Genomic DNA, 23,260 nt, shown 5'->3' on the forward strand with positions numbered 1-23,260 from the left:
CCCGGTTGTTAAGTCAATCTGGCTTCTCCACTGACTTTGCTTGTCAGAAGGTCACAAGAGGCATTCACATGATCTGGACTCACTGCAGCTGTTATAAATATGAACTAGTTGCCAAGCATCCAAATCTTGTTCACATGACCATGAAGAAGCAGCAAAGGTCATAAGTATAAAATATGTTTGTTTGTTTGTTTATTTATTTGGTTGGTTAGTTAGTTAGTTAGTTAGTTAGTTAGTTAGTTAGTTAGTGGATTTGTATGCCACCCCTCTCCGTAGACTCGGGGCGGCTCACAACAGTGATAAAAACAATACATAATGACAAATCTGATAATTAGAATCTAAAATAAGTCACATAAGTCACTTTTTTCCAGTGATGTTGTAACTTCAAACGGTCACTAAATAAACTGTTGTAAATCAATAACTACCTTTATTGCATTAGTACAAGTAGGATCCTCCAGTTGGCTGTTCTTTATATACGAATGCTGCATTTACTTTTCCAATTCCTAATACCAACAAGCCCCTTAGCTATGTATAATTGTCGGAAAAGCTTCATTATATAGATTGCTATAGGCATGTGGTAGAGGCAGATTCAAAATCCAGCTACTAGTTTCTGAATAGATATATTCCAGCATTGCCTTACAGTAGTTTATGGAATTTTCTCAGCAGCTGAACAAGGGCAATGGAACCTACAATACTAAATTTGTTCAAATATGTGGCATCCTACAGAAATTATGCACCTTTATGCTCAGCAGGAATTATGTGTTATGTCTTTCTTGTAAATGCTGGGCACATTGACCAAATTATGAAGAAACACATGCAGAATGCAACAGACCACAGCAAAATAGGGCAGCATTCTTAGAATTCCTCCCATAGGGTTAATGGTGCAGCCAGGACACAAACCAAATCCCATCCCTTCCTTTTCTGTTAGAGGCAAATGTGGTGAATTAAGTCTGATTTGCATGGATTTTGCATATGCAGAGTTTGGAATGTGACAGCAACCGATAAGCTGGTTAAGTTCAAAGGAAAGTGTCAAAACTCCTGTTGGTATGTAAGGTATTGCACATCCTAATTGTTCTGCTGCAGATGGCATCCCTTTTGCATTGATCTTGTGTAACATTGTTTCTCCAAACATTTTGAAGACAAAGAAGCACAGTAAACCATCAAAGTGTTTTGCATTCATTGTCAAGGATAGAGTTGTTCCTCTCTTCCTACAGAGTATACTCATCCATAAGTCAATATTTCCTAACCTCAGCAACTTTAAGATGTGGGGCTACAACTTCCCAAATTTCTAAGTTTTTTCCCCAATGTGTTTTTATTGATTTTTCACATTTTACATATCTTAACATTTCTTTTGAGCAGATATACAGTCTTTTATATATATTATTGTTATATTTATACAATGTATACATAATTTTGCAGTGTTTTCTAATTCTATATCTTCATCCCAAATTTTTTCTTCGATTTTATATCAGTCCATTTATATCATTTTCCCCATAATAATAGTCTGAGTCCTTATGTCCTCTATGTTCTATGGTTAATTTGTACATTTCTGCGCAATCACATTTCTTCTTGATTATCAAATTTTCAATGGGTGTATTAGTGTTCCTCCAACATTGTGCATACAGAATCCTAGCAGCTGTTGTGATGTACAAAATCAGATACTTGTACTTTTATTGTGTTGCCTTTTAAATATATCTAATAAAAATGGTTCCAGAGCAGATTCTACTGTTATTCCTATTATTTCATGTAACCAATTATGTATCTTTGTCCACCATGTGTGAAAGAAGATGCCTTGCTCTTTTTCTGCATTTCTAACAGATAGCAAATTCCCAAATTAATACAGGTACTTCCTCTCAAGATCAGTAATGTTACTATCAGAATTGGCTCTCCAATTAAAATTATGTTCCTCTTTCATTCTCTATTATCTTTTAATTTCTATTCTGGTATATACAAACCAGCAGAGGGGTTACCCCAGTTCTTAGAAGCAGTAGCTCTGCCCACCCAACCAGAATGGTTCTGCGCAGGCATACAAGCATGCACACAAACCCATAGCAAAAATATTTACAACCCATCACTGATACAAACCCAGATCTTAAACAGTTTATTGGTGGCTTATTGATGAGCATAGAACTTCCTGTATAGAAAAATGCATTTCCTGCTCCATTAGCAGGAAATGCCTACATGGCTTCGGACCAGAATACCTTCGGGACCGCCTTCTGCTGCACGAATCCCAGTGACCGATTAGGTCCCACAGAGTTGGCCTTCTCCAGGTCCCGTCGACAAAACAATGTCGTCTGGTGGGACCCAGGGGGATAGCTTTCTCTGTGGTGGCCCCTGCCTTCTGGAATCAATTCCCCCCAGGAGATTAGGACTGCCCCACCCTCCTTGCCTTTTGTAAACTTCTAAAAACCCACCTATGTCACCAGGCCTGGGGAAACTGACATTCCCCCAGCTGTTCCATTTTATGTATGGTTTGTTTGGATTGTATGACTGGTTTTTTATAAAGGTTTTTAAAATTGTTTTTAATATTGGATTTGTATCTTGTTGTGAGCCTCTACGAATCTACGGAGAGGGGTGGCATACAAGTCTAATAAATAATAATAATAATAATAATAATAATAATAATAATAATAATTAGACAAATAAATTCCATCCTACTAATGCCAGCACAGAAACTACCAATTCTAAAATGAATCTGAAATTTTAACTAAGAATAAGTACATGCTGTCTGCATATAGGACCCATTATCTCATCCCAGGTTAGTAGGGAAGACAAGGCACCAATTGTACAGGGCACATATTCAAGTGAAATCAGATTGCCCACATGAAAATGGCATCATGAATCTGGTTTGGAGTACTGGTCCGGGGCTGCTGTCATCTTTCTTTCTCTTTTTCCTTCCTTCCTTCCTTCCTTCCTCCCTTCCTTCCTTCCTTCCTTCCTTCCTTCCTCCTTCTTTCTTTCTTTTTAATTCTCAGTGGACTTTAACATCTTTATCTGCTTCAAAAATATCCCTCCTGCTCTCCGAGCTAATACTCACCTGAAGCACAGCTAATGAGCTCTTCAGCTGTCTTTCAGGCTGAATCCCGCTACAGAGCATGCACAAAAGTGAAATTTCACATGGGGGCACGCACATGCGTACAAGCATAGTGAGCTAGTGCATGCAAAATATAGCGATGCGAACTGGTGGTGAAGGTAAGTGGAACCAACTCCTGAGTGAAAACCAGAATGTTCCATCCTTCCTGCTCCCTTTTATTTATTTATTAGATTTGTATGCCGCCCACTCCCAAGGGACTCAGGGTGGCTTTGTTTTTCTCTTTGATGAAATGCTTCTTTGCAATGTCTTGCTAGCTTAAAAATCTTCTCCCCATTAGTGAATTAGAAGTTAAAGACAGTAAAGAGGAATGCATATGAAAAGTGCTTTTCTGAAGCTGGAAAAGGGCAAGCCAATCGAACACCAGTGATTGGCTTTAGTTTTGGTGAACAACAGAGAAGCTTAGAGAAAGCATTATAATCCTCCATGTGATTTTTTTTCCTTTTTGGCCAAATATCAGTTAAATCATATGGCCTGAAGGTTAATGCTCGGCCTTGGGAGATCATGGGAGCAAAAAGGTAACACCTCTGATAACCATCACCCGGGCTAATAGATTTTAAACATATATTTTCCTTAAAGGTTAGGGTGGCCTTTCTTTATTAAGAGGTTAAATGGAATAATGTCTCAGTTCTTAACAAGATGCACTTGAATTTTGAGGCAAGCATTCCGTCCTTTGAAATGTCAGATTTGATAAGTCCTTGGAAGGAAAGATGATCAGAAAATCTCACAGCTGTCAGCTATACTAGGAAGTCAAAACAGCACTGGCAAATCCCCAAATTGGCCTTTGCCTTTTTAAAAAAAGTATCTCTTGCCAGCATCATGGACAGGGGATGACTTAATTCCTTAACAAGCTGAACCTGCTGCTTTCAGGAACAACTGAAAGGAATTTGTGAGGCTCTTCTTAATATCTTTCTAATCTTAGGATTTGAGATGAGAACATTTGCTCATTGGCAAGAAGGATCCTTTGAAAAGCAAAGATGCTTTGGCTATTTATTGACTTTCCAGATGGTCCACTTGGTTAGATATTAGTTCCTCCCCTTTCTACTTTCCTTCAATATTTACTATCTCGATCTTTGTAAATTTGGAACAAATGGGATGACCTCCTACGCTGGCCTGAATTTAGTATCAGTATAATCTTGGTTCAATCCACAGTGCAAAGTTCAACCACTTCCCACCAAAATTTGTCTTTGTAAAAAACACTAAAGAGAGACAGTTTGGTATAGTGGGTAAGCCATGAGACTAGAAACAAGGGGATTGTGAGTTTTATTGCACCTTGGGCGTGAAGCCAGCTGGGTAACTTTGTGCCAGTCACTCTCTCTCAGCCTAGGAAGGAAGCAAGGACAGACCACTTTTTAAAAAACCTCGCCAAGGGACTTGTGCAGTCTCTGAGAATGACAGCGCCGGACTTACCCGGCAGGCAGGCTTTGCTGGAGGGACCGGGAGACACGGTCCCTCATGGCGGCCGCCATCTTGGATCCCGGGCGAAGTCTCGCGATGCGAGACTTCGCTCGGGAGATCGGGGCCTGATTGGCCAGGCCCCTGATTGGTCCGGGCGGGGCCTGCTTGCCCTATATAAGGGCGAGCAGGCCCGGGGCTCTTCCTTTTCGCCCGGACCAAGCTACAGAGCAGACGTTCGTTCGTCTGCTTGCGGCGGCCATTTTGTTTGGCGACCTCGTGCGAGGCGCCATTTTGTGGCCTGTGGGGTGAAAAGCCTTCTCTCTTCATCAGCGGAGCCAGCATCGGCTGGCTCCGCTCCGGTTTGGAGCCTCATTGTTCTGATTAAGGGGGAGGGTGGTGCTGCCTCCTGGTGGCCTCGCGGGCGCGCGGGGGTCGCTGGGGATCGAGGCCTGGGATAAAGGCCTGGTGTTTTGGGCCTTGTTGCCCTCGGGGATAGGGGGGAATTGGCTTCCCGGGGGGTTTTAGCTCCGCTTAGGCCTGCTATTTGGAGCAGGCCTTGTCCCAGTGGTGCAGGGCCCGTTGGGGGAGGGCTTTGTCCCGCCCTGTTCCTTATTGTATAAAGGTAGAATTTAAAGTGGCATGGCCCCTAAGAAGCGGCCAGCTAAGGCCCTCCAGGCCCAACCTGTGGTGCGGCCCAGGAGGGCTGCCAGGCCGTCTGCTCGGGCTCGGGCGGCGGCAGAGGGGCCCCCGGGGGGGATCCCGGTGGGGGGGGTGGCTGGGTTTATGCCCACGGTCCCTCAACCCGAGGTGTCCCCTTCTCTTTCCTGGGCCAGGGTCCTGGAGCGGCTCGACGAGTTGGAGAGGTGGAGGTCGGGGGCAGGCCCGGAGGGGCTTTCCCCGGCTGCCACCGCGGCCTGGGGCGCAGACCCCGAAGAGGAGTCGGTCCCAGCTGGGCAAGTGGCCCATGAAGTGCGGATGGCGGGCCCCGGACAAGCGGGCAGCACCGGACAGACGGGCCATGCTGGACAGATGGCCCAGCATGGGCAATGGTCATCGTTCCCGGGCCCAACCAGGATGGGCCCACCGTGGATGGCTTCGACCCCCTACGGGGCAGGTGAGGTTGCACCACATACAGGCACATCTCCGCTCCTGCCCATTCAGGGTCCTGGGTTCATCCCGCCAGCTTTGGGGGGTGGCAACAGCTTCACGGGGGCTGCTGCAGGCACCTGCGGTCAGGTTTGGTCCCCGCCGGCTCCGCCAGCGGGGGCGCTGGGGGTGCCTGTCCCACCTGGGGCGGGGGTGGGGGGTTGGATTCCTCCTCCACCGGCCATTATGCCACCGGTCCCATTCATGTACCCGCCTGGGCTTGGGGTGCTGGGCTCGGGGGCCACCACGGTGTGGGACCCGTTCGCCAGCATCAAGCCTGGGGCCATCCCTTGTGGGTTGCCCGCCACACCTTTAGGGTACCATCTGCACCCCTCAGTTAAGGAGGCAATCTGGCGGGGGGAATACGTTGATTTGTTCTCCCTCCTGAACAGGGAGGTCCCTAAACAAGATAAGGAGATTGTCCCTGGGGAGAAAGTGAAAAAGACAAAGGTCACGAAATGCTTCAGCTCGTGGCTGTATGCATTTCTGACCTTTGCGTCGGTGGTCATTCAGAGGCAGCCGGAGAGGGCCGCTGCCTTGTTGAAGTACATCGACCTGATAGCGAGGGCCCATTTCGAGTATGGGGGGACCATATGGAGGCACTATGACAAGGGCTTCCGTATGCGCATTGCTCATGAACCCTACTTGCCCTGGAATATGGTGGTTCCGGACCTGTGGTTCCAGGCCACTCATATGTCGGGGAAGGAGGGCTGTGATAGGACCGATAGCGGTCACTTTATGGAGGAAGAGCCGGCTACGCCCGCGCCGGCCAAGGCCGTGGCGGGGGTAGTCGGTAAAGGGGCCACTCTCGTGTGTCACGAATTTGCGGCGAAGGGGGCGTGTTTTCGCCCCATTTGCCGGTTTCGACACGCCTGCGGAAGTTGTGGGGGAAACCATTCCGCAGCCGTGTGCCCCCGCCCCAAGAAGGGGATTGAAAAGAAAGGCTCGGGCCCCCCAAAGCCTCCCCCAGCTGCTGGGGGAAAAGGGGCCCAGCCCAATTAATGTAGTGGTGCTTGAGGGTTGGTTGGGCGACTACCACCCTCGCTCGAGAGCGGCCGCTCTCTTGCTAGGTTTTTCAGAGGGATTTAGGATCCCTTATCAGGGTGTTAGGAAGGCCTTCATGTCTGACAACCTTAGGTCGGTTGTTGGTCATGAAGACATTGTTAGGGAGAAGATTGGGAAGGAGGTTGCCGAAGGCAGGGTCCTGGGGCCCTTTGCGGAGCCGCCCTTCCCGAATCTTCGTGTGTCTCCCTTGGGTGTGGTCCCCAAAAAGGCGAGTGGTGAATTTAGGTTGATTCACCATTTGTCTTTTCCAAAAGGGGAGTCAGTGAATGATTTCATTCCTGACGAGTTGTGTTCAGTCCGGTATGCATCCTTTGATGCAGCCGTGACTATGGTTAGGAAGTGTGGGGCAGGAGCCCTTATGGGTAAATGCGACATTAAGTCGGCATTCCGGCTCCTCCCCATACACCCGGATGACTTTGAGCTGTTGGGCTTCCATTTCGAGGGGGGCTATTACGTGGACAGAGCTTTGCCCATGGGGTGCTCTGTCTCGTGCTCTCTTTTCGAGGGTTTAGCACCTTCTTGGAGTGGGCGCTCAGGAGGCAAAGTGGCCTGGGTACGGTCGTTCACTACCTTGACGATTTCCTTCTGGCGGGGCCTGCGCATTCGGAGCAATGTTTTGCTTTGATGCGGGACTTCGAAGCCCTTTGTGCTCAATTAGGGGTGCCTTTAGCCTCTGAGAAGACCGAAGGCCCCGCCACCAGGATTACCTTTCTGGGTATTGAATTGGACTCAGAGGAGCAATCTTCCAGATTGCCCCTAGAGAAGTTGGTAAAGATTAAGCGGAAGCTCGATGAGGTTCTGGGCTGCCGGAAGGTGACCCTACGGCAGCTTCAGGAACTGGCAGGCATTCTTAATTTTGCCTGTCGGGTAGTTGTTCCTGGAAGGGCTTTTTCCAGGAGGTTGTATGATGCGATGAAGGGGCTCCGTTTGCCCCATCATCGTACCCGCCTTTGCGCCGGGGTCAGGGCTGACCTCGGCGTGTGGCGGGATTTTTTGGATAGATTTAACGGGTTGTCTTTCTGGAGGCACGAGCTTCTGTTGGAAGCTGAGTTGCAGCTCTGCTCTGATGCCGCGGGGACTTGTGGTTTCGGGGTAGTGTTAGGTGACCAGTGGTGCTGGTCGGCATGGCCTCCGGAATGGAGTGCCACTTCGTTGGTTAAGGACCTTACGTTCCTGGAGCTCTTCCCCTTAATAGTGGCCTTAGAGCTTTGGGGGGAGCAGTTTAGGGACAAGACTGTGCACTTTTGGTGTGACAACCTAGCGGTTGTCCATGTTGTGAATGCCCTGTCCTCGAAGAGCGACAGGGTCATGCGGCTTGTCCGCCATTTTGTGCACAGGTCCTTGTCTCTAAACGCCTTGTTTTTGGCTAAGCATGTCCCCGGGTTAGATAACGGGGTTGCTGATGCCTTGTCCCGTGGTCAGTTGTCCAGGTTTCGGACCCTGGCCCCGTGGGCCCGAGAACTGCCAGAAGCGTTCCCCAGCCACCTCTGGAGTCTGGGAGGGATTCAGAGTGGTGGAGAGGCGAGGCATCCCGGGCAATCTCCTTGTCTGTAGCGCCCGGCACCCTCAGGGCATACCAGCGTGCAGGTAAGGAGTTGTGGGAGTTCAGGCAGGGCAGGGGTTACCAGCTTAGTTGGCCTGTCCCTGTAGAACATTTGGCCGAGTTTTGCGTCCAACTTAGGCAGCGTGGCCTATCAGTTAGGACGATCCGGTCCCGGTTAGCCGGCCTCGCCTTTCTGTCCAAGGCGGGGGGGTTTGCAGATCTTTCGGGTGACTTTCGCATCCGGAAGATGCTGGAGGGCTGGCTTAGGGAGCAAGCGGGGGCCCCAGGTGACACTCGTCAGCCCCTGACGGTGGAGCAGCTGTCATCAATCAACGTGGTTTTTGGCAGTCTGTGTTCCTCATTGTACGAGGCCCGTCTTTTCAGGGCAGCGGCTTGTGTCATGTTCTTTGGGGCCCTTCGGGTCAGCGAGGCCATGGCTTCGTCTCAGGCTGACACTTCGCTCCGGGCCTTCCAGTTCGCTGATCTGACCTTTAGGCAAGGGGGGGTGTCCCTTGTAGTGAGAAGGTCTAAAACGGATCAGCTGCACAGAGGGGTTGCCTTACAACTTAGTGCGGCCACCGACCAGTCGGTGTGTCCGGTGGCCGCCCTACGGCTTTATTGTGGTATGAGGGGGTCAGGTCAGGGGTACCTGTTTAGGCATTGTGATGGTACCCCTCTGACCCGTTTCCAATTCTGGGCTTTAGTTTCTAGGGCGATGGCCCAGGTGGGCATGGATCCCGCCGGTTATGGAACGCATTCGTTCCGTATCGGCGCCGCCACTAGTGCGGCACTTTCTGGTTTCCCGGCCCATCGGATTCGGGAGATCGGCCGCTGGCGGTCAGCGGCATATTTGGGTTATGTTAGGCCCGCTGAGGATCCCAGGCAGGGCTTAGGCTAGGTAACCTCTCTGTGTCTGTGTCCTCTTGCAGTTCCCCAGGCTAACACGAAACCGACGGCGCTGCTGTGTGGCCACAGCATGATTTTCTGGGCCGGCCGCGCGGCAGCCAGGAGCGCCGTCGGGACCCACCTGTCCCTGGGGCGGTGGGTCAACGTTACCTGGATGGGCCGGAGAGGTATGCGGTGGGAGGGTCTCCTGCCGGCGCTGCTGGGCGGTCAGCATTCTGTGGCTGCGCCCGGCGATATTGGGGGCGGCTCCTGGAGTCGCGCCCAAAGGGGTCTGGGTGGGCAGCGTCCTGTGGCCGCACCCAGGTGGCTGGTATTGCACTTAGGTGGCAATGACCTGTGCATGCTGGGAGGCCTGGCGCTGCTCATCCAGGCACGCGAAGACCTGCGAAGGCTTCGTGAGGTCTGGCCCACCACGCAGGTGGTGTGGTCGGACATATTACCTAGGATTGTGTGGAGGGATGCCTCTTCCCTTAGGGCCATTCACCGGGCTAGGAGACGGGTGAATAGGGCTATGGGGAAAACGGTTAGAGAATTGGGTGGAGTGGTAATACCTCATCCCCTTATATCAATAGATAAGCCATGGCTTTACCGTAATGATGGCGTTCACCTGTCTGACCAGGGGAACGCCATCTTCTTACAGGACCTGCAGAGGTCTCTGCGTGAGCTGGCGCAGATAGAGGGGGGAGTCGGGGGGCCAAGATAGAGATCTGACCCCCGCTCCTGTGGCAGGTTAGGGGCGGAAAATTGGGTGGTTTAGCAACCGCGCGTTCTCCCTTGGGCATCTTTGGGGATGATTGACAGGTTCTCTGCAAGCTCATGGAGGGAGTTTCTGCCTGAGCAGCTGGGGGGAACCTGTCTTTGGGTCCTGCACCTTTAATTCCCCGATTCGGGTTAGCCGGTGGGACCCCCCTCATGCACAGCATGGCAGAAAAGGTCACAGGTGACGGCCTGGCCCTCACCTGGACCTTGCATCGAGATACGCCCATGTGTTGCCCAGGAATGTTTACTGGCATAACGTCATTTCCGCCCCGGAAGTATTTGTTTGACCCTGCAGGTCCAGTTCCGGGTCATAGTTGTTTATGCTAATTTATGCAAAGTATTTGAATAAATTATGCAAATTTATGTTAATAAAAATGACCCAATTTTAAATCCAGCTCTGGTGTCCGTGTCGTTACTCCGTCTCTCCAGCAATGACAGCGCCGGACTTACCCGGCAGGCAGGCTTTGCTGGAGGGACCGGGAGACACGGTCCCTCATGGCGGCCGCCATCTTGGATCCCGGGCGAAGTCTCGCGATGCGAGACTTCGCTCGGGAGATCGGGGCCTGATTGGCCAGGCCCCTGATTGGTCCGGGCGGGGCCTGCTTGCCCTATATAAGGGCGAGCAGGCCCGGGGCTCTTCCTTTTCGCCCGGACCAAGCTACAGAGCAGACACCCGCCCGCCCTCCACTATTTTGCAGTGTGCTTAGGGGTCGCCCTTAGGGGGCCGAATGGGAATTTTTTGCAGTTCTGCCTTTTAGCTGAGCTGTTTTTTCGCCCATTCCACACTGGGGTGATGGCTGTGCGGTTAGGGGGTGCTTGCATTAATTAGGTTAATTGGCTTACCTTTGGTCATTTGGGTAGGCAGGTTAGGGGCGGAAAATTGGGTGGTTTAGCAACCGCGCGTTCTCCCTTGGGCATCTTTGGGGATGATTGACAGGTTCTCTGCAAGCTCATGGAGGGAGTTTCTGCCTGAGCAGCTGGGGGGAACCTGTCTTTGGGTCCTGCACCTTTAATTCCCCGATTCGGGTTAGCCGGTGGGACCCCCCTCATGCACAGCATGGCAGAAAAGGTCACAGGTGACGGCCTGGCCCTCACCTGGACCTTGCATCGAGATACGCCCATGTGTTGCCCAGGAATGTTTACTGGCATAACGTCATTTCCGCCCCGGAAGTATTTGTTTGACCCTGCAGGTCCAGTTCCGGGTCATAGTTGTTTATGCTAATTTATGCAAAGTATTTGAATAAATTATGCAAATTTATGTTAATAAAAATGACCCAATTTTAAATCCAGCTCTGGTGTCCGTGTCGTTACTCCGTCTCTCCAGCAATTGGGTACAACTGAGCAACAGAAAAAAACCCGTTAAAGTCAGTCTAAAGAACATCACAGTATTCAACTAAAACGTGTCTCCTGTTCTTATTCAGCGAGTGGTAGATATTGAGACCACTTTATTGAGTTGGAGTATGATGTCAGGCAAAAAACATTGGGGATGAAAGTGGGATAGAATCCCTTCTCCTGAGTTGGTCTCTACTCTGTGACAGAATTCCTTTACAGTAGCGAAGTTTTAAATGCAGGTTCTGCAACCCAACTGGACAGACCCAGACTTCAGAGGATAATCAGAACTGCAGAAAAAATCAATTATTGCCAACCTGCCTTCCACTGAGGACCTGTATACAGCAAAAGTCAAAAAGAGGGTGGTGAAAACATTTACTGATCCGTCGCATCCTGGACATAAATTGTTTCCACCCCTACCCTCAAAATGTCACTATAGAGCACTGCACACCAAGACAACTAGACACAAGAACAGTTTTCCCCCAAATGCCATCACTTTGCTAAACAAATAATTACATCACCATTGTCAAACTATTCACTAAGGCTGCATTATTATTACTTATTACTATTAGTCTTCTCATCATTCCTATCGCTCATCTTCTCCCACTTATGACTGCATGACTGTAACTTGTTGCTTGTATCTTTATGATTTATATAAATATTGTTTCCTGATTGCTTATTTGACCCCTATGACAATCATTGTGTTGTACCTCATGATTCTTGACAAATATGTCTTTTCTTTTATGTACACTGAGAGTATATGCACCAAAGACAAATTCCTTGTCCAATCACACTTGGCCAGTAAAGAATTCTATTCTATTCTATTCTGTTCTGTTCTGCTCTGCTCTGCTCTATTCTGATTGATTGTATTTTTATGCCACTCAACTCCCAAAGCTCCAAACCATCAAGATCTTTATCTAGAAATTTGAGAAAAATTATCAACAGTTACCCTGCAAGAACAGGGATTCCCCCCTCCCCACCTACTTATATTTTGTAATCATATTCATTTTAATTATACCCTCACACTTCCAACTGTATGGTTGGTGTGGTTGTAATTCTGCCCCATTTCCCTTATCCTGCCCCCAAATAAAACTACAGTAAATTTCAGCTTTTTGTGGCACAGGTGATTTTTGCAAGAACCACTTACTGGTACAACATAGCCACGTATTAGAAACACATCCACTGCATTTCCTTCTGACACCCTTTGCTTTAAAAGAGGAATTGGGAGTAAGATCACTGAATCTTACTGATTTCACTGACAGAGCCACACATGTAGTTAATATTGTTGCATGGCAGATCAGAAAGTGCAGCCCATGTTCCTTTTGATTTTAATATCTCAGATAATTTGTCCCTCATTTAATACCCAGCCTCCAAGGACATTCGCAATCAAAGAAGAGCACGTGGAAAGACAGGAGCAGCCACAGATGGCTTTTTTTTTTTTGTTGGTCCCATTGCTTCAAGTGCTCTTTTGTTATTCATGTGTGTTGCTCAGAGGGATTGAAGTCAAGAGATCAGGCATGCAGACAGACATTGCATTGTTCATTCTGTCAAATGATAATATGTTATACTGGTTTGACCCAGGAGAAAATTGCAAGCTAAAGCATCATAAAAAGGAGCAGTTGTCAGAAGAATGTCACCGTCATCCATTTTTATCTTATTTGGTTTGGCACCCATGGTGTGCTTCCAGCTCAGTACACATACACATACACATTGGTAGACAAATATTTTATTAGAAAAGTGTCCCTTGCTTTTTCCGCCCCCCCATAATGACATCAGAATCAAAAATAGACAGAATAAGATATCTCCAGGAGCAGTGATTTTATTTTTGCCCCATTCTCCTGAGGGCATTTACACTCCTTTGGACTTTTACTAGATCAAGTGTAAGCACCACTGTAGTCTCACTAGGATTGTCATATGCAACGGCTGTACATTTTTGACAGGGGTGTGTAATGTCTTTCAGTCTAATAAAGCTCTTCAAAAGGCTTCAAAATCAAACACCGGGGAGGAAAAATCTATGCAGACATCAAGGGTGGGAGGAAGAAAGAGAGCATAAGAGGGCAAAGTCAGAGGAGTAAACCCAAATAGTTTTGACTCTTGCTGTGGGAAATAAAAGGGCAGCCTGCAACAGATTTTTAACTATTCAATTTTAGCCCTTGATAGAAACGTGACTTCCCACCTTAACTTTAGCCAATGTTATTTGATGCATAAAGAAAGCCTGTATAATTCAACTTAGGCCTTTTAGTACAAGCACAGAAGATATAACAGGGCTTAGAAAAGAAAAGGGTAGATTTAATAGCAATTTCTTCATGAGTTGTCAGGTGTTGACCAAATATACAGTATGTGTGCCTATGCTTAGAAGTAGGGTGTCTTATCTTTTATATCTTCCAGAAGAGCTTTTCTATTATACCTCACAACAATAGCACTCTACCTATATCAAAACCAAACTAAACCTTGTTTTTAGAAGCAGGAGTTTGGGTTTGTACAATGCAGAAACTCTACACTTTGTTCTTCAACAACTCCCATCTAACATTTTATATATCACATACCATTGACTTGGATGATTAGGATCACTTTTGACTAAATTCACCTGACTGAAAATTATTTTTTTCAGGCTTTTTTTTTTTAAAAAAAGATATCTGTAAACAAAAAACTCAGTATGATAAAAAGTCAAGTTTTATTTATATTCCATCACCTTTTTTCTCTCTGCATGTCACTTTATGCTGATAAAATAGAAGATTTCAGCAGTAAAAAAGTAAAAATGCAAGTATTTTTTTTAATGGATGAGAAGCATAAGTTTTCTGCCATCTAATAAGTGAGATATTAAGCACACTTAATATCAGCTGGATCATGCCCTGTTTTCAGATAAGAAGAAAGTCCAATTAATTCAACCCATTTAGTGAATATTACCATGCTTTGCTTTATGGTAGTCTTATATTCAAAAGGAATGCAGATAAAGCAAAAAAGAGGTTGGGTTTTTCCAAAGGTAGATTTATGTCTGAAGCGATCAGTCTGTTCTGCTTTAATGTCAAAGAGTCTAAAACCAATTATTTCTGATTGACTAATGTGAGAGTGAAAAGGAAATGCTCTTCTTTACAATTTTTATGAGGAGTAGAAGTCTTTGTATGATTTGAAGCCACTGAATTCTGTGAACATCATTGCCTGGGAACATGTTAATAGAGAAACTTTGGTCTGTCTAAAAAAAAAAATTGGGGAAGAGGGTAGCTTACCCTGAAGTCCTTTCCCTGACATAGTTCCTCGTTCTGACTCCTTACACAATACTTCTCCTGTCACAAGGCCTCCATTTGTTTACACCTCAGTTCCCTCTCTTGCATACAGAGTATTATTGACAGATAGGCTGTTGTAGAAACTGGTGTTGAACTGGTTAAGCACTGAACTGCTATAGCCAAGATGACCAGAAGACATGGAATTGGACCATTCACCACCCCCGTGACTAGGAAGAGGTGTGTATGTGTTGAAGCCTACCATATTCTGTCCCATTTTGTCCCCGGCATCAGTGCCAAGTCCCAGGGGCACCGAGCGGTTCACTGAATTGGACCCGTTCATGTAAGCTGTCATGCTGGAGAGAAAATTGTTGAGGCAGGGAGTAGTGGATGGTGGTGGTGAAGACCTCTTTTCAGGTGAACTCTCGGTTCCTGATGAGTTTTCCAAAATATCTTGCTGTTCTGGAGCCTTGGGACTGCCACTTAAAGCACTGTCCTCCGATTTGTCAGAAGCCAAAGTCACCGTGCTAGGACTGCAATCAGATTTCTTCTTCCTTTTTCGCCGAAAATTTCCATTGTCAAACATCTTCTCACAGTTGGGATCCAGAGTCCAGTAATTGCCCTTCCCTGTTAGAACAAGAGCAAGAAAACATAAATATAACTGAAGCCAACAAAGAGCAGGTTCTCAAGGCTTAGTTTGGCTTGGATTCAGAAAAAAAGAAAGAAATAGATTGGGCAACACCCTTTAAAAAAAGGGGGTGGGGGGGGAGGAGAGGCTGCTTGTATTCAAATAACTCTGCCCAGGCCCTGTCCAAGTTGCCTTGAGGTAAAACTGAACTTTTAACAGTTTGTGCTTATCACACACACACACAGAATCCCTACTTCTCCAACAAAATACTTGACAGACCCTTAATTATCATCAGGAGAATTTACTGAAACAAAGCAGAATTTGACCTTGGGCAAGATTGCAGGTAGGAATGAGGGCGGGTGATTTGGAAGTAGTCTCCCAGCAATTGTTTTAGCTGCCAAGAAATTATGAGGAAGAAACAGTTCATTTCACAGGTAAGGAAGGGCCAACTGACTGCAGGAAAAAAGTCCCAGTGTCTTTACACAAGAGGCAACACTTTTCAGAGCACAGAATGGTCAATTGCAAATTTCTTCTTACCATAGAAATGTTAAAGGCATTGAATCAAACATTGGCAAAATGAGGCATAGGAAATTATATTTGTGACTCTCAAGCCATGCGAATTTTGTAAAGGGGGAAGCACCTCTGCAGTTTAGTGGTCTCAAGTCATTTTGCCCCACTCGCCCACACCCACTGACCCACACCACTGTCTTTTTAAGTATCTCTTGGCCTTTCCTGTGCTGTTCTAAAGCCTATCCTTGTTATTGTGGTACAATTATGATTAGATGAGTTCCGTGACACTGAAAGCCTCTTGTAGAGACCCTGAGTGAAATAGAATCAGAACCTGACTCAGAAGATCTTTTGGATGAAATAATGGTAAACTGAAGAGCAAAGGGAGTATTAAGAAAGCTTCTTACCTGGATCATCTTCATCCCTGGGCACCTTCTTGAAGCAGTCGTTGAGAGACAGGTTGTGACGAATGGAGTTCTGCCAACCAGCCTTGCTTTTATTATAGAAGGGAAAGTTGTCTGCCACGTACTGGTAGATCTGACTGAGGGTCAGCCTCTTCTCTGGGGCCCCGTGGATGGCCATGGCAATCAGGGCAGAGTAGGAATAAGGTGGTCTGACCAGCTTCATCAGCTCCTCTTGAGAAGGCATAGGGAGCCAGCCCATTTCATTCCCCGCCAAGCCATGCATGCTGGGCAAGAGCTGCCTTTGCATCCCATAGTTTGGTGGGATGTATGGACTTCCATTGGATCCTGGCAGGTAAGGTGGAGAATTAATGGAAGGTCCATTTAACCACAAGTAAGGATTGGGTGCAGCAGAGTAGTCCCCTGTTTCAAAGTTGCTGGGCCGTTGTGGACTAGGAACGTTCTGTGGGTGGAAGAAATTTTCATAGTAGATGTTCATTTCAGGTGGTTCCTGGCCGATGCTTGGAAATTGTGGGCTGCAGCGAGGAGGTGAGTGTATCTGTGGATCAAATGAGCTCATAATCTAGCTCTGGCTGTAGCCCAAGTTCCGACACACCTGTGCTAGTCCTTTCCCTAAGACAGGTGCATCATCTGTGCTCCAGTACTTATACACCTGTAAATGTTTAGGTTTACTTTCCAAGACTCAGCCTCGTGCATTCTGATAGGCTGGAGATCAGGGTGATATCCCTTTTTTGGAATGCTGACAGCTCAAGCCAGTAATAGATGTCACATTAACCAAATTTGAAAGTTACAACTGTTTATCTTTTTTAAATGAATGGAGGAATTTTCCACTAGTATGATTGACAGGAAGCAAGCTGAAAATTACTTGCAGGTAAAACGGATGATCCTGTTCTTCAAATTCAGTTTGATCGCAGCAATAAAGAAAAAGGCAGTTTAGAAACATTTTTTTTTTAAAAAAACCACAACCCTTTAAAGTTGCAAAGGCAGATGAGAAACTTTTTTTTTAAAATGCTATTTCCCCATTCAGGAATCAAAGCTATTATCTGTGGCTTAACTAGAGAAGAAATGTGTTACTTGCTTGGAAGCTGTTTAGTGACATAACAAATCTGATGGAGTGTTTGCTCAGGGTAAAAAAGGGAAAAAAAACCCTCTCACAATGTTCAAGGAAACTTCTTGCCTGGTGAGAATGCGCCAGATTGTAACTCACGTTGTTGTTGTTGTTATTGTTGTTGTTGTTGTCTTCCTCCTCCCCCTCCCCCGCTCCTCCTCTTGGCCTGGTCATAGCAGTCAGAGGAAATGGCCAAATCTTGAACTTTACACTTTGGGATTAAACAAAGAAAGCCCCTGTTTACTAGTTTTCATGATTTAGGAAACATACTAGCTTTAAAATTTACTAGTTTTCATGATTTAGAAAAAATGACTTTAAAAAAAAAACAATCTCAAATTATACTAGTGCATATTTACAGTTGCTTCCTTTTAATGGGCACACTGCCTACGTCTTCATCAGATACATGACTCCCAGAAATGTCTCCAGAGCTTTTCAACATGAAGATATAAATGATAAGGAAAGCCACATAACGCAGAAGGAAAAAGACAGCTTTCTACATAAAACTAGTTGGGAGCCAATATACCCAACGGTGTCCATAGAATGTATAATTTTATGTGTCGTTTAAAGTTCTAAGTTAATGCTTAAAAAAAAAGTTCAGCAGCTGTATTATAATTCTGCATAAATCTTGCATTCTGCATAGCTTATCCAATGCCTTTCTATTACCCTTTTCTAATTTTTTTCAGCACTTAAGAAGAGGGCTGCTAGAATTTATTACATATTCAGGAAGAGATGGGGACCAGGCTTAACAAGAGGGGAGGGAGTCAGGAAATAAAGGGGGCTGGGCTACATCACACTCATGGCAGAAGAAGGACTTTCTATTCATGTTTTAAACACATTAAATCCATGTTAAGCTTTCTATTTTAATGTCAATGCATTTCCCACTACAAAATGTCAAGAAATTAGCCAGATTTTTTTGATTGTGTGTGTGTCACCAGGGAGCAACACACACAAATTGAGCAGGTGAAGCATTTTTAAAAATTTATTGCTGTGATAAGGGATCCTTCTGAGTTTCAATCTCCCTATAAGTTTTTCCCAAGTCTGGTAACTATGCAATTGAGGAGTCATAAAACATAAGATAAATAAATGAATATCCCATTGAAAGTATTATCTGACAATCTTGAAAGAAAAAAAAAGGCTGTTATTTAATTTTTTAAAAAAAATCTTTCAGGGTAATCCCTCCATTAGGGGAGATTTACAATTTATACAATCACCCTTAAGATCAAATTTACATAAATGTGTCTCAGAGGCTCAACCACAATATAAACCTTTCAACAGGAGTCATCGCATCTTTCCTTTCCACCTAAAGTGTTGTTCCAAATTCTTCAATCGACATACCTTTAAAAGAAACCAACAATTTCTTTTAAGCAAATTGTCACATAATGAACCCGTTTAAGGCAGAATTGGGTTTCTCCTGGTTCAGATCAGCTCACCTGATCAGTAGCAAACTGCTGGTGACATCATAATGATGTCACAGAACCGGTTTGATCATTGCCAGTCTGTCTTTTTTAATATTTTTATTTTTTTAAAAAAATTCCAGGGTTTTCTTCTTCTGCACATGCGCAGAAGCCATGTTTCCAGCATTGCACATGTGTCGCCATCTTGGTTTTAGGGGGTTTTTTGGGGGGAGATTATTTTATTTTTGTGGCACTACGTGTGCATGCTCATGAATTGTGGCCACGCAGTGCAGGAGGAAGTCAACCAGCAGCAAGATAAGTTATAACTAGTGATGGGTGAACCCCATGGGGTTCAGATTCGGCAAGTTTGGACAAACTTTATGCAAAATTTGGCTGAACCCGAACCGAACCTGAACTCGAACCCGAACTGGGAATCCCTCCCACGAAGAGATTCCGGGGGTGGGGCTTTGATGTCACCGGCAGGTTGCTAAGAATGCCAAGGTGGTCACTTCCTGGATTCCATGGAATCCAGGAAGTGATCACCTTGGCGTCCTTAGCAACCTGCTGGTGACGTCAAAGCCCCACCCCCGGAATCTCTTCGTGGGAGGGATTCCCCAGCTCCTTCAAAGGGAGGTCTTCACGTAAAAATTAACATGTTTATTTTTATCTGAAAGGACCGCCCTTTCTTGCAGCGCCGCTGTAGTGTCCTTTTTCATAAAAATAACAATGTTTATTTTTACATGCAGACCTCCCTTTGAAGGAGCTGGGGAATCACTCCCACGAAAAGATTCTGGGGGTGGGGCTTTGACGTCACTGTCCGGTTGCTAAAGACGCCAAGGTAATCACTTCCTTGATTCCATGGAATCCAGGAAGTGATCACCTTGGCGTCCTTAGCAACCTGCCAGTGACGTCAAAGCTCCGAATGCCGAACACGGCCCCAAACTTTTCCCGAAGTTTAAAAAAATTTCGTGTTCGGCATACCGAACACCGCAAAATTCGGTACAGACCCGAATTGTGCGAGTTTGGTTCGCCCATCACTAGTTATAACCCATCCCTGGTTTAAGGTCACATGTATGAAGACGTATTGCAATGCCCAGATGAATTTGAAAAATTATTTAGTCAAAACAAGGTGACATACATGCTGATCACCTTGCAAAAACATATAAGCTGCCCAGAGATGCCATAGTACAGGCAAGATTGACATGACAGGACATGCTACAGTAATATATCACTGAAACAAAATGGATAGCTTTCCCATCAAAACTGCTCAAATATTTTAAATCCAAGTTCAGGTTTTAATCTGAGGAAGAATGTGAAAGTCTTGAATATAACAATCTCCATTAATATAAGAAAGAGACAATGCATATAGAACAATCCTTGTTTCATATAAAATTATGCCTGGCACACAAACTAATTACGAGTGGGTGTTTAACAAGAAGAATTAGAGACTGCACTGGAATTTAAGAAATTACATTACAGAGGAGTCTTCCTAATACAAGAAGTGCTGCTTTTTCATTGCAGGTAACTTCCTCTAAATACGAGGGCTGTACCTGTGACCTTCCTTCAGCTTCTAACTGCTGAAACATTGCCACTTAAAATACAGTCCCTGCCAATCTGTCCTTCTATAAAAATCATAATTTCCATGAGATAAGAAGAGGATTGATTCAATATGTTTCAACAAACTTAATTATATTTGAATTGATTCTTGTGTAATTGATATCTTGATCCATATTTATTCTTTCCATTCCAATCCCATTTTGGATTTCAGGCTGCACGGTCTGGATTGAAAGAATCTATCCAGAAACAATATAAGACTGTGATGGGTTAAATCAACAATATCTGCAATCATAAGAAGACTTAACAGATTTCTTTTAATTAAAAACATAAGGAATAATTGACTTGTTTTGTTTAGAGCGGCAATATTCTTTGTACCTTTGCAAAATAATGATTAGGTCTAAAGGCAGACTTTCTTAGCTGAAGCATATTCATCCTCATGGTTTGAGACAATGAAACCCATAATCCACAGTTACCATGGAAAATGGATTACAATATCCCTACCACTACAATAGATGCTGTAACATAGAAAGACTATTTTACTTCATAAGTTATATGGAATTGACACGAGAAAAGGCACTAGTTTATCTCAGGTTGCAGTCTCCCTAAAAAAAATAGCTTGTGGGGAAGGGGTACATGGACCTTAATACAGGATAGACTCGCATTGTCATTGTTGTTAACGTGAAGTCATGTCTGATCCATTGCAACCCCATGGACAATGTTCTTCCAGGCCTTCCTGTCCTTTACCAACCCTCAGAGTCCATTTAATCTCACGACTCCATCCAGCCACCTCATTCTCTGTCATCTCCTTCCCAGAATTAGGTTCTTATCCAGTGAATCCTTCCTTCTCGCTAGGTGGCCAAAGTATTTGAGTTTTATCTTCAGCACCTGACCTTCTAAAGAGCAATCAGGGTTCACCTCCTCTAGGACTGACCCGTTTGATTGTCTTGCAGTCCAAGGGACTCACAGGAGTCTTCTCCAGCACCATAGTTCAAAGGTCTCAATTCTTTGGCGGTCTGCCTTCCTCACAGTCCAACTTTCACAGCCATACATTGCAATTGGGAAAATCATAGCCTTTACTATACACACTTTTGTTGGCAAGGTGATGTGTCTGCTTTTTAGTATGCTGTCGAGATTAGACTGTTTATCTTGCATCATCTACAAAGTCATGGACTCAATCATAAATCAATCCATCACCTAGAAACTAACAACCTACTCTCTAACAATTAATTTGGTTTCAGAAAAAAATTATCCACTAACCTGCAACTCCTACACTGCAAAAATATATGGACTTCATAACTCAATTAATGCAATTTACATAGACTTTTGTAAAGTTTTTGATTTAGTATTACACGACAAACTACTTCGAAAATTAAAATCTTATGGTATCTCTGGTTCCCTTCATGATTGGATAACTGTGTTCTTGTCAAACAGACAACAAATGGTTAAAATAGGGAGTGCCCTATCAAATCCTGTACCTATCAACAGTAGTGTCCCTCAAGGCAGTGTTCTAGGACCAACACATTTTTACATAAACAACCTTAGTGATCATATTATAAGTAACTGCATTCTCTTTGCTGACAATGTTAGACTATTCAACACCACTGACAATACTTCTACCTTTCAAAAACACCTAGACCATGTATCACAATGGTCTGATAACTGGCAGCTTCAAATCTCAACCAATAAATGCTCTGTCTTACACATTGGCAAAAACAATCAGAACACAGAAACTTGGAAGACACAACCTTGTAGACGACCCTCATTCTGTTAAGGACTTTGGAGTACTCTTATATAATGACTTATCTAGTGCCAGAGCCTATTGTAACAACATTGCCAAAAAGGCACTAAGAGTTGTTAACCTACCATCCCTGCCTACTGTCTTATTGTCCAATTTAGCTATACTTATTTGCTTTTGTTTATGTTTATACCATACCTATTATCTTGTACACATTTTGACAAATAAATAAATTTTTTTTTTTAAAAAAAAATGTGGATATCAATAATGAAACCCTTTGAAGAAATACTGTTCAGGTTTCCAGTTAATTAGGCAATTTAACTCCAATCTGTATTTACTTTCAAGAGCAATCCAACTGTTGGTTCTTTGGACATTCTGAATTAATATAAAATTGTTTGGGGAGCATTAGGCCAACAAATTAATATGTGCAGCTGCATGAACAGATTGCTAGTTCTCAATTCTTCCCAATTCGTAGATATGATTCTTTTAAAGGTACATTTTCAAATAAATAAAAAATCAATCAATTGTAGTCTTATATAAATAGCTTCTAAACCTTGGTCACTATCATCAAATTTAAGATGTATAGTCAGGGTGTTTCCCATCCATTCTCTTAGCACTAAAACTAGGAAGAAGGTAATAGAAATGGAGAAACAAAAGCTGTACTCTCCCTACAGTCTCATACAAGATTTTCTGGGGCAGTACGGTGATCATATTGGCTGTAAATATTTAAAGTTATCGTGGGTTTAAACCTAGAGGTGTTAAATTTGAGGAAGCTGATGTGAGGCCATAAGGTAAAAAAGACTTCATGCAAAAAAAAATTCTGTTTTAAAACTGGCAAGGAAATCTTCTATATGGATTTGTATTGAAATGGTAATACTGTAATGATTTCAACATGGACATTCAAGAGGTAATTCAGTGCCCATAAAAGTGTTTTTACACTTTAGCAGGGAAAAAGAAACCAAATAATTGTCGGCTTTCCCGCCACTATGTATGCTGAAACGTGCTTCCATAATTGAACACTTTTTATTATGTGTGGTATTCCACAGATGTCAAAATGCTGATGTTTATAAAGAATCTTTTATTTTATTTAACGTTACAAGACTTTGGCTCTCCATGGCCTACACCAGGTTATCACTTTGGCTTAACGGTCTCACTTTTGTTTGATAAATGAAGTACACTTCTTAATCACAGGGCAAGCCCTTGAAACTTAGGAAGAACAAATGTTAACTGTTAAATCGCACTTACCACAAATGCAATTTGGTTTTCTTTGTTTCCTGGTATCACGCAACATTGACAGTTCTATTTTGAACACATGTTATTGCTTAGTGTGTGGAAACAACATGCTTTAGGTTTATAAATGTCTAGAAATATTATCCGATAAACACTGATTGCTCCCTCAAAAACATTCACTTTTCCTAGACGGCAAGAAGCCCACATAGGGTTTTTTTTCCAGC

The 23,260-nt window shown here is 44.6% G+C and overlaps 1 protein-coding gene across 1 annotated transcript; it reads right to left on the minus strand.

Annotated features, from left to right (window-relative positions):
* Positions 1-12,944: 12,944 nt before the first annotated feature.
* FOXI1 (forkhead box I1) lies at positions 12,945-16,632 on the minus strand. Its single transcript, XM_070735885.1, has 2 exons — positions 15,998-16,632; positions 12,945-15,082 (listed from the first exon to the last, which is right to left on the minus strand). Exons 1-2 carry the CDS (start codon positions 16,569-16,571, stop codon positions 14,541-14,543), a joined length of 1,116 nt encoding a protein of 371 aa, XP_070591986.1. The 5' UTR covers positions 16,572-16,632; the 3' UTR covers positions 12,945-14,540.
* Between the last annotated feature and the right edge of the window lie 6,628 nt (positions 16,633-23,260).

The sequence above is a fragment of the Erythrolamprus reginae genome, chromosome 2 (assembly GCF_031021105.1).
Source record: "Erythrolamprus reginae isolate rEryReg1 chromosome 2, rEryReg1.hap1, whole genome shotgun sequence".
NCBI lineage: Eukaryota > Metazoa > Chordata > Lepidosauria > Squamata > Dipsadidae > Erythrolamprus > Erythrolamprus reginae.

Bases quoted from the DNA above. Each gene is read 5' to 3' on its own strand.
- FOXI1 (XM_070735885.1), bottom strand. From the start codon at position 16,571: ATGAGCTCATTTGATCCACAGATACACTCACCTCCTCGCTGCAGCCCA. The intron at 15,083-15,997 runs GTAAGAAGCTTT...TTGTTCTAACAG, and splicing joins CAGGGATGAAGATGATCCAG to GGAAGGGCAATTACTGGACT.